The sequence below is a fragment of the Abrus precatorius genome, unplaced genomic scaffold, assembly GCF_003935025.1.
Source record: "Abrus precatorius isolate BTA unplaced genomic scaffold, Abrus_2018 Scaffold7, whole genome shotgun sequence".
Classification (NCBI taxonomy): Eukaryota; Viridiplantae; Streptophyta; class Magnoliopsida; order Fabales; family Fabaceae; genus Abrus; species Abrus precatorius.
Genome location: NW_020874417.1, coordinates 25,852,133 through 25,865,336, shown reverse-complemented (window position 1 = coordinate 25,865,336; position 13,204 = coordinate 25,852,133). Strand labels below are relative to the sequence as shown.

The following is a 13,204-nucleotide window of genomic DNA, read 5'->3' as shown; positions in this document are numbered from 1 at the left end:
ATTAATACAAAACTTATAACTAATAATTTTAAAATAAGCATGAATTAAGCTATCGTCATTCAAACATAAACTAAAATGATCAAATTAATGTGTGTTAAATTTAGTTTATTTTTAAAATAATTATTTATGTTTATTATTTTTTGGGACCATTTTTCATGAAAAAATATAAAATTATCTGCAATTAAATATACTCTGTTATTATTCTACTTATTAATTGTTATTATTTAATATATATTATTATTAATTTTTATCCTACTTGACACATTATATATATAGTCATTGTATATTCATTTAAAATTTTATCTAATTTAATTTTTAATAATTTATTAATTAATACAATATATAATATTAAAATATGTATTAAATTATTATTAATTGAATTGTAATTTAATTATAATTGAATTAATGAATCATAAATTAGTATTTTGATGACTTTAGTTACCTACACACCATTACATATATTTTTATATTTAAATATTTTTTATTATTTAATTACTTTTATATACCATATTTCTCAAGATATCCTTAAAAGAAACAAATACGAACCTTATGAAGGAAACTTTCGTATTTAGCCCTTAACTGAGGTGGAGAAGAAACAGAATATAGGCCATTATATTTATGGAATAAGGGCAATGGGGGTTGACGTATATATGGAAAAATAAATTAAAATTAATGATAATGATTTTTTTTTTAGGAAAATTTAATGATAATAGCGAACAATTTACAATAACACTATTCTATTTTTTTTATTATAAATAATTATATATGCATATATATATATATATATATATAATCTTACATTAATGTAATTTTTATTTAATAATAATTAATTTCACATGCACTTAAACTACAATCCTTCTACCGGCTCCTTGTACAATATGTGCCAGCTTTACATACAAATAATAATCACTTTCCTTTTATCATCACTCTCTGCGGTAGCCGTAATAGAAGAATTAGTGGTGTTGTATTTCCTTCATTTACATTTAAAGATCCATTTTCATTTCCTATAACACTGTGCATGTGTACCAAATCTACCTAGAGCAAAATTCTCCACTGTTTTATATAGCATAGGATCAGAGTCCATTAGTCAAATAATCTTAGTTTCCATTTCTTAACAAACCTGTATCCACTGCGATGGAAAACAAGAACAAAGACAACAACAACAGTGAAATTATGGTATCAAATTCTGAAGGAGTCTTTCATGGTTTCTCTCCCCAAAGGAAGACTAAGGAAGAAAAGGGTTTCGATTTAAATGAACCCTTAATGGATACAAGACTTGAGGCTTCTCCTCCTCGTATTGATATCAATATGGTTCCAGACTCTGAGGTACACGGTGCATTTTTTAATATATTTTTTACACTTCTATAGTAGATCAGATTTTTAAAAGTTAAAATACATATTATTTTGAAAATATATAATTTATTAAATAAGTATTTTAGCTTTTTAAAAACTGTAATAATCACAGGAAATATATCTAAAAATATGTTAAAAATGTGTTCGCTAACATTTAAAAAATGTTCCTTTTTGCTTACTCGTAATTCATAACGCAAATTTGCTGTTTATGCTATATACTATGAATAAATGTCAGCTTTGGTATTTACCTTTCAACAGTGGATTGACAAAAGAAAATTATCATTTGAAGGTTTCAAATGATTGTGAAAGTTGTGGAGAAAAGAGAATTTTTTTTTATAGATGATGTGATAGAAAAAAAACCAATAAAAAGATAATATATATATATATAATTGTGAATATAAAAATATAATAGTTGATTAATAATAATAAAAATAATAATGTTTCTCACTCAAAATTATAAATAGAGATAGACGAATTCCGTCTCTAATTTATCAAATTTGTATCATAAACATATTCAAAAATACTGTTAGAGACAAAAAATTATTTGTCGTTATATTACTTATTATAAATTAATGATGAGAATTTAATTTTATCTTTAACTAGTAAATATGCTTGTGCGTTGCACAGGTTTATTTTATTTTTATTAAATTTATTTATTTTAAAATATAAAATATATAATTTAAATATAAATATATAAATATAGTAAAAATTTTATTATATTAAATATAATTACCTTAAAGAAGATTATGAAATACTTTTTCATATATAATATTTTTTATATATTTTATATATAAATATGGTATATTTGAGATTTGATGATTGTTTTTAGCTATAATTTTTTTTGTGATATCTATATGTCTATCTTTGTAATCTAATATTTGATATATCACATAGTTTTATATATATATATAAAATATTTAGTGAACATAATTTAAATTTTTTTTTAAATAAAAATATATAATTTTAAAAATATAACATAATAAATAATTATATTAATAAATATATTTGTATTGAATTAATATTTTTATGTATAATACTCATATTTTGATTTATATCCTGAGAACTAAATTTAAGTCCATAAACTCATAGAATTTTTTTATTAGAAAGTATTGTTATCTATATATTATAACATTAAAAAAATTACAATATAATATCATCATCATTATAACATTTTATAAAAAAAAATTGCAACAAAATTATTAAGTAAAAATATTGTTAATTTTTTAATTTAAAAAAATTAAATTTGTTATTGTAATTATTATAATATAAATAATAAATAAAATATTATCTACATTAATAGGTTATACATAATTATGATAAGTCAATTTCTATTAAATTATTTTAAAAAAATAAAATAATAGAAGTGGAGAAAAAATAGTAGTTAAAATTTTTTTATTTAAGATTTAGGTAGAAATTAAAAGAAAATAATAATTTTATTTAATATACAAATTAATCTTTATATCAATTAAAATTACATATGTTGATATAATATAAAATTTATGAGTCACATATAAAATTTAAACAAATTTTATATTAAGAACAAAGTTAATACATAATATTAATATATATATATATATATATATATATATATATATAATAAGATAACAAAATTATTTTATAAAAAACTTAAATGTTTGATGATATTTTACTTTTAAAGTCTGCATAATGTTAAAAATATTTATACAATATTACAATAAAAATGATTTAATCTTCTAAATCTTCCATTGTTACCTTTTATTCACCATTTTCTGCTTCATCTTCATCAAGTTACGACTTAAAAGAAAATATCAAATATAAATTACTATATGATCTAAGAAATTTAAACAATACATTACAAATTTATAATTTATACATTAATTTTCTCCTTCTTTTTGGTTTGGTGTTTCCACAGTTGGAGATATAAGTTTGATACAATCATCTGTTATTGAATTCAGATCGTTAAGAAAAGTTTATTTATTTTTATTGCAACTTGTTGTTCTCCTGCAAAAACATAAATAATAATGATAGATTTGATACAAATTAATCTGTTAAAAATAAAATTCAATACATAATATAATTTAAAAAAATACAGCTTTATGCTTGCTCAAAAAATTAAATTGAAATATATAACACAATTTAGTGAAATAAACTAAAAATATCAAACTCAAAAATACATATACTTACGTGGGTAGATAAATTTTAACAGCTAACATGATTGCAAAATATAAAAAAAAAAGATGATAATAGAAAGAACCGTGAGCAGTTTTCAAAAGTTGTATGACTTATATAAGTAGAGATAAAATTCTACTTATTAATATATGAAAATTCAGATAATAAAAAATGAATATAATAAAAGTTCTCTTTTTATTTGTATTATAGTTTACTTGTTTTTTCATTAGAAATTTAATTTAATAATATATAATATAAAAGAATAATTAACATTCAAATATTCAATAAAAGTTAAAAACAAAGATATATTTTTATTTATAATTAAAAGATAACTCGAGAGTTTTATTAAATTTTTTCAAAAATATTTTTGTATAATTTAATTAATATTCTTTTTTCTATTTTTAACATTTAACTTAGAAAATTTTAAAATTTGTTTAAATTATTTATAATAATTTATAATAATTTTTTATTAAATATTATTTATAGTAGTTTTGTTATTATTATTTTTAACATTATATTATTATCAATTCTAATAAATTTTTCTTAAATACAATTTAAAAATAATAAGTATAAATTAATTATGATTATAATTTTTAAATTATGAAAGTAACTTTAAATTATCTTATTTGATCTTAACAATATATAATATAAACTAATAATTATGTAAGTATAATTTTTTTTTTAAAGTAAGTTTTAATTTTTGAAATATATATTAAACTATATATTATATTAACACAATTAATAAAATAATTTAAATTTGTAAACTTGTCTTTTCATTAGAAATTTAATTTAACAATATATATTATAAACTAATAATTTGATAAATGTAGTATTTTTAATTCAAATTACAATTTATTATTGTTAATAAATATTAAAAAATAGATTATATTAAAATATTTAATAAAATAATTTAAATATGTAAAATTATATTTTGATTAGAAATTTAATTTAACAATATATAATATAAATAAATAATTTTATAAATGTTTTTTATTTAAATTATATTTTAATATTTTAAGTACATATTAAAATATAGATTATGTTAAACTAATTAATAAAATAATTTAAATATGTAATTTTATCTTTTATTATAAATTTAATTTAACAACATATAATATAAACTAATTAGTTTAATTTTTTTAATTTAAAATATATTTTAGTGTTTGAAGTATATAATAAAATATAAATTATATTAAAATACAGTAATAATTTTAATTCATAAATTATAAAAATATTATAATTAATTTTAATAACAATAATTTAAGCTAATTTATAATATAAATTTTTATGTTGTCATTTGTAATATAATATAACCGTTAATATTAATAAACATTCTTTAAATATAATTTAAAAATAATAAGTGTGAATAAAATATAATTTTAATTCGTAAGTTATACATTTTGATTTTTAATGTACAAAGTAATAAGTAAGTGTAATTATTGCAAATGACTTTATATATTCTGAATTTTAATTTATAGAGTAATAAGCAGATGAAGTTACATATATAAAAATAACTTTTTATGTTTCAAAATTTAATACACTCAGTAATGATTAGGTACAGTCAATTTTACATAGATATATAGATTATAGATTAGATATATAAATTTTCATTTCTATTTATTAGTTTTTGTCTGGGCTTAATTTTGTCTCCAACGGATAAATTTTTTTTGTCTCTCTTCTACATAAATTTTATCTCTAAAGACAAATTTATAATTTTGCCTCTAAATTTAATGACATTTCTGATTCAACGTCTTCTCTCTGAACAAATATTTCGTCTCAATTGTTGTCTTTGAACTAAGTGAAAAACTCATCTCTAAATTTTTCAGTTTCATTGTATCTCTATTTATGCGTATAGTCGATAATTGTTTTTTAATTTTATACTTACATATTTAAAACTTATCATTCATAATTACTGTTAAATTTAAACAGTTTATCATTTTCAATAATGATTAAGGGTCAGAGAGTACTGAAATCATTAAAAAGAATTTGTATGAGTGTAATGCGTTGTTATATAACACAAGTCTCTCAAACTTTTGCTAAAAAGCCTCTCAAATTTTATAATAAGCAATGTCAATGGTAAGTTCCAAGTCAATTGACTAAAGAGTTTTAATATTGCAAAAAGAATTTTTGGTTCTAATACATAAAATAATTTTTTTCTTTTATTTATTAAATTCTGTGTCTAATAAAGAAATATTGTTGCTATTTTTTTTCTACTATACAAGATTATTTTTGTCTCTACTTTATGTCACTATTTCAGTAGTGGGTGGTCTGAATAGGAAATTTTTTCTTATCGTTTCAGCATTTCAACTTGCAACTTGAAAAATTTAAAATGCGATTTGCTGAAAATTTAAACAAATACCCGATCAGGCTTCAGTCTAATATTATTTATTATTTTTCTCATATTAGTAAACATGTGAAACCTTCCGAACAAACCAATATTTCTCATAAAAATGCACGTGTAATTTAGTATATATGAATCGATCTGGTTTTTGCTGATGCTTGTGGCATGCAGATGGGAGAATTTGAAGACCAATCTGCTTGTGGCATGCAGATGGGAGAATTTGAAGACCAATCCGAAGGGCATGCTAGGAAAGATAGTGAACAAGTGCATTCGTCCAATGATGCGAAAAGGGTCAAGCTTAATATTGATCTTAATGCTAAAATGGGTGATGCTGAAGCGCCAATTTGTTGTTCTGAGGAAACACATTCGTTTGACTTGGAGGTGAATCCAGATCTTCCTCATACAGTCTCAAACAATATTGGTAACGAAGAGGAAGCCACTCAAGAAAACTTGTCACCTCAAGAGGATGCTGTTGATGATGGAGCTGAGTCTGGAAGAAGGTTTTGTAGTGCTTTTAATCTCATAATTTGATAACAAATTAAGATAATTTATATTTTGTTAATTACTTTCAGTATTGATTTTGCATTTCAGGAAGAGAAAGAGAACGGAGGAAAATACTTCTAGGGGAATCCGTGAGCCAAGAGTTGTAGTGCAAATTGAGAGCGAAGCGACCGTACTGGCTGATGGTTATCGCTGGCGCAAGTATGGACAGAAGGTTATCAAGGGAAATCCAAACCCTAGGTATTGTGATATCTCTTTTCTTACAGTGCTCATGGATGATATATTTCTACCTCCAATGTAACGTGATGAAGTGTGTTATTTTTGTCTAGTTGCTCGTAGCAATGCTTCTTGCACAGTTTGATTTTACTCATGGTTATTTCACTATTTGCATCCATTTATCACTTTCTTTTACAGCTTATTTTGGGTTTTCATGATTTATCTTGTTTTACTAACCTATTTTAACGGTTTTAAATTTTAAAAATTGTATGTAGTGTATTTTGAGGATAAATTTAAATTATACTTCATGTTATCTCAATTTGACCTAATATTTTGTGTATGTTTTAATAATAAAGTCTCTTGACTTCATAAATAACCTTTTGGGTGTATTTTGTAATGTTTGTATGTAAAAAAGTAACTATATACTGTGTCAATTTTTAATTATTCAAATAAAATGTGTTTCTGTTAAAAAATTGAAAAGTATAAAATATTTATTTTGTTTTTAAAATTTGTTAATTAATAAGTTAGAAAACAATTTTTTGTCCTTACAATAAAATATACCCAACGTATTCTTTCCTTTATTAAAAACTCTCTTCTTAAAGTACTTCTCTCTTAACCCTTCTCCCTTTTTCCCCCCTCTTCTTCTCTCACTCAAAATTGTTTGTGTAGCAACGACCACCAAATAAAGGATAATAAAATTAATATTATAACTCAGTTATCTGTATAGTGTTGTTTTACTTTATAATATCCCTTGCATTTAACAAAACCTTCATTCTATGTATTAATTGTTCCAAATTTAGTTTAAAAATGAATTACCAGAGGAAACTTATTAACTGAAAATTAAAAAATAGGAAGTCAAATTTTATCCCGGACGTAAAAAAATATTTAATCGTTTCTTTCTACTCTCAATTCCCCTCTTTCCCAAATCCTTCCCTCAACAATTCTCCTCCACGTTTTCTTCTCCTTCTCTCTCTAAATTGTTCCACTAGCATTGAACATGCATGCATCAAACGCATCCTCTTTCTCTATATTGTTTATTGACATTGGTTTCCACATTTATAACAATCATGCTGTTTTGCATATAACGAGTTTGCGTGGTTTCTTTTCTAGGAGCTACTACAAATGCACAACTGCTGGATGCTCCGTAAGGAAGCACGTGGAAAGGGATTCACGCAATTTGAAATATGTAACTACTACTTATGAGGGAAGACACAATCATGGATTGCCACCTCCTAAAAACAAAAATCAGCAAGTTGATAATAATGATGGTGGTGGTGTTGGCGGTAATGCTCTGGTGACTATTGCATTACCTGGAAATATCGGTGTCTCGAAACCTAAAGCTCAAGGGCAAACTGGGGCACCTAGTTTTCACACAAACCCTGGATTTAACAATGAGTTTCTGAGGACCGGTTTTGAAAGCTTCAACAATGACATGAATATTGGGTCTTCCTCCACCCACCAAATGTCCTCTTCTTCCTTGAATAATAGTAACATCATTCCTTATAGCTCCTATGGACTTAGTCTTAACCCTTTTGCTACCCCTCATGCTGAATCTATTCCCTCACTGTTTCCTGAACGTCCAATGTCATCACTACTTGATGTTCCTTCTTCTTCTTCTTCTCAGCCTAGACTTAATTTTAATGGGTCTAATCCAGGGTTTCCTTTCAGGGCAACAACAGATGAAAGAGACTGGTACTGGGTTCCTGAGGCTTAAACTGGAGCAAAGAGAATGATGATGTTGATTTAGGGTATGTGCATGCATATGCATACCCGCTAGGTTGATCCTCGATTCGTCATGCAAATGCTTCTTTACACCCTCAGCGTCATTGTCAGTTCGTACTATGCAAAAAATATCGTTGAATTTACCTTTTCTTTAAATATCGGTTTCAGCACATGAACAAATTCTGTTGGCTTTCATTTAGTATTAATTTAAATAAGAGTATTTTGTTCCGTCGTTGTTGTTTTAGTTTTTCTGAGATGAGTAGAACCATGGTATGAAGAAGCAGGCTTATACAAACTGCATGCATGCTATATAATATGTTTACTAAATTAAAGGTCTGGTTTGTATATTTGACGTGGTTTTAATTTTTTTTTATATAAAATTTGTATGTTTTAAGTTTTGTATGAAAAATTATTTATAATTTGATTTATATATTAGATGTTTGTTGAAACTGATTTTGTGAATATTGAGCAATAATCTCCCTAGTGAGACTAAAACGCAGGTTTTAAGTGTGAATTGTTCTAACATGCATGCCGCAGCTAGTTTATTGATTGTAATGCTCTTATTATTAATCTACACCAATTTACGGCTCCCCAACTTCGACCTAAAAGGTCTTATAATTTAGTCTAGATTCATCAACTAATGTAAATTTATAGCCAATAAACTTTCTCGTGGATAAGATATCAAACAATAATGCTCACACAAGATAGTAAAATGGGGTTCACTTGCTCAGTCAATTTTTTAATCTGTCATTTTTTGCAAGTTAGATTACAAATGTTAACCTATCAGCCCACGTCTATCTATCTATTGATCTATCGAATACATGAAAAATTTACTGCACTTTATTATTAAATGTTATGCTTATTAAATATAATATGTATTTAACTTAAACAATATTTTTAAATATAATATTCATTAATTACAATATATTTATTAGATGTATGCTTTTTTATATTACATAAATTATTAAAACCTTATTCCTAAACAGAAAGGTAATTATTATAAATTTAATATTTAAACATATATAATAAAAAAGGTTTATTTTTATTATTATTTAGAATAAATTTAATTCTATAAACATATTTTAAAAATTTATATTATATTTATATAATGCTTTGTTTCCTAATTTTAAATTATATTATTTTAAATATATTCTTATGAGCTACATTAAATTTAAACATATATGGAATATATAATCATTAATCATTACTATTTATAAAACATTACTTACTATTTCATTCATATTAATATAATTTTACATTATTGAATTTTTATATCTTGAAAATTTAATATAAACATTAATTTTCATTATACTTTAATTTTATGCATTTAATTTAACTTATTTTTGAGAAATGATAATTTTTTTGTCAATATTTTTAGAAAATATATTTATTTTCAAAATTTAATGTAAAACAAGCATAAAATAAATTTTTCAATTAATAAAAAGATTAATTTTAAAACCCTGAATAAGATCTTTAACACTCGAACAAGCAAGTTGATCTTATCCATTTAACACTCTATACACAAACAAAGAGATTATTGACATGGCGTCATGCTTATGATCATAAGCACAATTTTTTAACAGTTATACTACACTTGTGTACTATATGGTATTTAAAAAAAAAACAAGTTTAAATTGTCTTCATTTTTTCTATTTTTTTAATTTATTTTCTTATTCAATCATTAAAATTATTACAATATAAACTATATTTTAAACTTATTAATATATTTAATTTTTAAAAAATACAAATATTATTAAGAATGTCCATCAGATCGGATAAACTAATGAAATCGATAATCCAAATTGATTCAAACTGAAAAATAATCAAAATTAACACTTAGCGGGTCTGATATGATATAAATCCATCAAATCCAATGCAGTTTGATTTGGATAATAGATTGACATTGTGCCAACCTGTAGACTTGATGATATACTTGATTAATCTATTGACTTGCGTTAATTTTTTTTTTTTAAATACACCTTCACATGCAGTGAACTTTTTTGAATTTTTTTTATCTTAAATTAAAACTTATTTTAAATTTGTGTATTTGTTTTTCTCCCAAATTTAAACCAAACTAGATCATGGACACTCCTAAATATTATATCCAATTTTTAAAGAAAAAGAAGATTCATATTATACCCACATCCCATTCTTACTTTAGGTATGTTTTGAAGAGAGTTTTTGGGAAAAAAAAGAAAAGGAAGACTTATTTTTTAATTTTATATTAAAAAATTATAATTATTTAAATGGTAAATATATTATTAATATATTAAATTTTTATTATTATATTAATTTATATATTTTATTTTTAAAAATTATTAATTTTAAATATGTTTATTTAAAATATAAAAATAAACCTTTCTTTCCATTCCCTTCTAAAAACCCTTTACCAAACATACCCTTGGTTACGGAGCAAAGCACTATGGATCCACCCAATTTATCATCTCAAGTACGAACCGTCTGGAACCCAGTTCTAACGAAGCAAAGCATTATTCCTCATCCTTTATTTTTATTTCATAGGCACGGGACATAAGTCATTGACGTGAATTCGTGAGAATGACTAATATAGTATGGATAGATGAACGAGAAGGTCACTATTGTTAAAATCAAAATACTAGATTGCAATTAAAATACAAAAACGAAAAGTACTGTCACAGTAATAATGTTACTATTATATATCTAATTAATTTTTAATACAAAAAGAAAGTATTATGTCATAATAATAATGTTATTAATACATTAGGTATCTAAATATTAATATATTAAAGGAATTTTTAATGTGACATTTATAATCAATATTACTTTCAAAATTTGAAATTTACACCTAAATAATAAAATTAAAAGTAAATTTAAAATTCTATTTTCACACTTTAATTCTTGGGATAACTCGAGTATAAAATTTACAATTCTAAATCAATTCCAACTATGATAAAATTAAAATGGAACTTAAAATTTTAAACTGTAATTTTGATTCTGTTAATCCAAACATATCCTACTTGAAAAAACGCATGGAAAGAAAGCAAGGACACAATATTGGATATTATTAAGTTTATGGTAATGTACATTGAGAATAGACAACTTGATAACGAATAATAAAGAGAGAAAAAAAACAATATTGTAAAAAATGGGTATGAATAACAATAGACCTAATGCTGATTAGCATAACTAAAATCAAGGACAGACCATGTACGAACAACTGCACCGAAAAGCTAAACTAATGTCAATTGGGGTTTGCGTAAATTCTCATCTTTATAAAGCAACCGCGGCTTCTTTGAAGCACGACCTAGGTACCGGTATATGATGCTGTTAAGACACTGCCTTAGGCTTAAGATGTTAAACGTTTCTATGAACCTTAAATCTGTGACCCTTGATTTAGCACCAGCAAATCGCTCATACTCCTCGAACACAGAAGATAAACACCAATTCTGCAATTTTCTCAAGCAACCAACAACGCAACCAGTTCGATGCTGCATAGAGAAAAAAAAAATCAGATGTCAGAATTAATTTATAAGAAAATAAAACCAATAAGAAATAATTTGGGACATAAATGCGTGTGTTTATATGTACACACAAACACATGCATATATACCTTTCCCCGATTGCAGTGGATCAAAACTGGGTGATTTCTCACATCTGAAACCGCAAAAAATGATGCAAGTTAAAAAGATATATGACAAACAAGAGACAACTAACACTTGAATAAGAGTGATATAATAAATAAGTACCAATTAAAACTTTGAGAGCCTCCAAGATAGTATCCTTGACGGCTGAGACAGAAAGATCCTGCAAATACAAAAAGACTAATTAGTCATTAACATCAAGTCAATGTCTTTTAACTTTATAATGAAATCTAGTGTACAATAATAGAATAGAACGATTTCATAAAAAATATATCATATAATACTGAGAAAAGTCTATTCTGCAAGCAAACAATTAAATTAATCGCTTAGGATTAGTTAAGTGAATTGATGACAGAATTTACATCCAACATATCACAACTTTAAATTTTCACTCAATTTTCTAGATAACATAAATATTGGAAGTTCTAAATACCTGGACTTTTTTCTATCTTAAATTAAGGCACTATTTTCTTCTCTTAATTTTTTTTAATCCAAAAACGAACAATCAATTAATATTATTTTTGTTTTTATTTATCTATACAGAAGAAATGTTCTATTTATTTCTTCTAATAAAAATTCAAAATAATATTAAGCGTGCATTTAGATACATAATCAATTAATTAATTAATTGTTAAATAAGTTGGTCTTCTTAAGTAGTGACCTGCTTCATAAATTTTAGTATATATATATTTTTTAAATAAATTAAAAATAACTTATTTTAGTAAATTATAGCAAGAAACAATTTTAAAAAAATCTTATAAATAAGCTCTAAATATTATTATTATTTTACTAATATTCATTGTTCATATAAAATATTTATATTATTTGAATAGTTCAAAATTTTAAAAATATTAATAAATAATAAATTTAATTATTAATTTTTAAAAAATAATTAAACACTTTGGTCTTTGTAAATTTTTTTAATAAATGAATAAAAATAGATGTAATATATGAGATAGATGTTAATTACCGTCTTGCCTTCAATACCAAAGTGAAAGAGCTGAATATTGTGTGATCGAAGGAACTCTAAATTTTGTGGTGAATAGGGTTCGGGGCACAAGTATCTGCACTCACCAATATGGAACCTCGTGAGTGTTCATGTACTGATAACAGAATGATGAGAGAACTCAAAAAGAGAAAGCGTAACTTACATGATCGATCGAAGATTGAGAGTTTTGAGGAAAGCGAAATTGGAAGGTTGTGGCAAGCTTGAGCGATAAATGCCCTCATCAACCATTGAAAAGTTGTTTGGAGCAACCAGAACTTCCTCTTCCTCTTCCATCGATATCACCACTCCAACCAT

The 13,204-nt window shown here is 24.0% G+C and overlaps 2 protein-coding genes across 2 annotated transcripts; one reads left to right on the top strand and one right to left on the bottom strand.

The window, feature by feature from the left end:
- Window positions 1–1,134: 1,134 nt before the first annotated feature.
- Window positions 1,135–8,273, top strand: LOC113871673 (WRKY transcription factor 71-like). Its single transcript, XM_027508772.1, has 4 exons — window positions 1,135–1,326; window positions 6,014–6,342; window positions 6,434–6,583; window positions 7,670–8,273. The coding sequence occupies exons 1-4, from the start codon at window positions 1,135–1,137 to the stop codon at window positions 8,271–8,273; spliced, it is 1,275 nt and encodes a 424-aa protein (XP_027364573.1).
- Window positions 8,274–11,490: 3,217 nt separating this feature from the next.
- On the bottom strand, window positions 11,491–13,204 carry LOC113873311 (tyrosine-protein phosphatase DSP3-like). Its single transcript, XM_027511374.1, has 5 exons — window positions 13,053–13,204; window positions 12,872–12,965; window positions 12,007–12,064; window positions 11,871–11,914; window positions 11,491–11,748 (listed from the first exon to the last, which is right to left on the bottom strand). Exons 1-5 carry the CDS (start codon window positions 13,202–13,204, stop codon window positions 11,491–11,493), a joined length of 606 nt encoding a protein of 201 aa, XP_027367175.1.

What these genes read in the sequence shown, in the direction of transcription:
- LOC113871673 (XM_027508772.1), top strand. Translation starts at nt 1,135, where the DNA reads ATGGAAAACAAGAACAAAGACAACAACAACAGTGAAATTATGGTATCA. An exon ending in ATATGGTTCCAGACTCTGAG is followed by an intron (nt 1,327 to 6,013) that starts GTACACGGTGCA and finishes TGTGGCATGCAG; the next exon opens with ATGGGAGAATTTGAAGACCA. An exon ending in AAGGGAAATCCAAACCCTAG is followed by an intron (nt 6,584 to 7,669) that starts GTATTGTGATAT and finishes TTTCTTTTCTAG; the next exon opens with GAGCTACTACAAATGCACAA.
- LOC113873311 (XM_027511374.1), bottom strand. Translation starts at nt 13,204, where the DNA reads ATGGTTGGAGTGGTGATATCGATGGAAGAGGAAGAGGAAGTTCTGGTT. An exon ending in CTCAATCTTCGATCGATCAT is followed by an intron (nt 12,966 to 13,052) that starts GTAAGTTACGCT and finishes TGGTGAGTGCAG; the next exon opens with ATACTTGTGCCCCGAACCCT. An exon ending in TTGGTATTGAAGGCAAGACG is followed by an intron (nt 12,065 to 12,871) that starts GTAATTAACATC and finishes TTGTATTTGCAG; the next exon opens with GATCTTTCTGTCTCAGCCGT.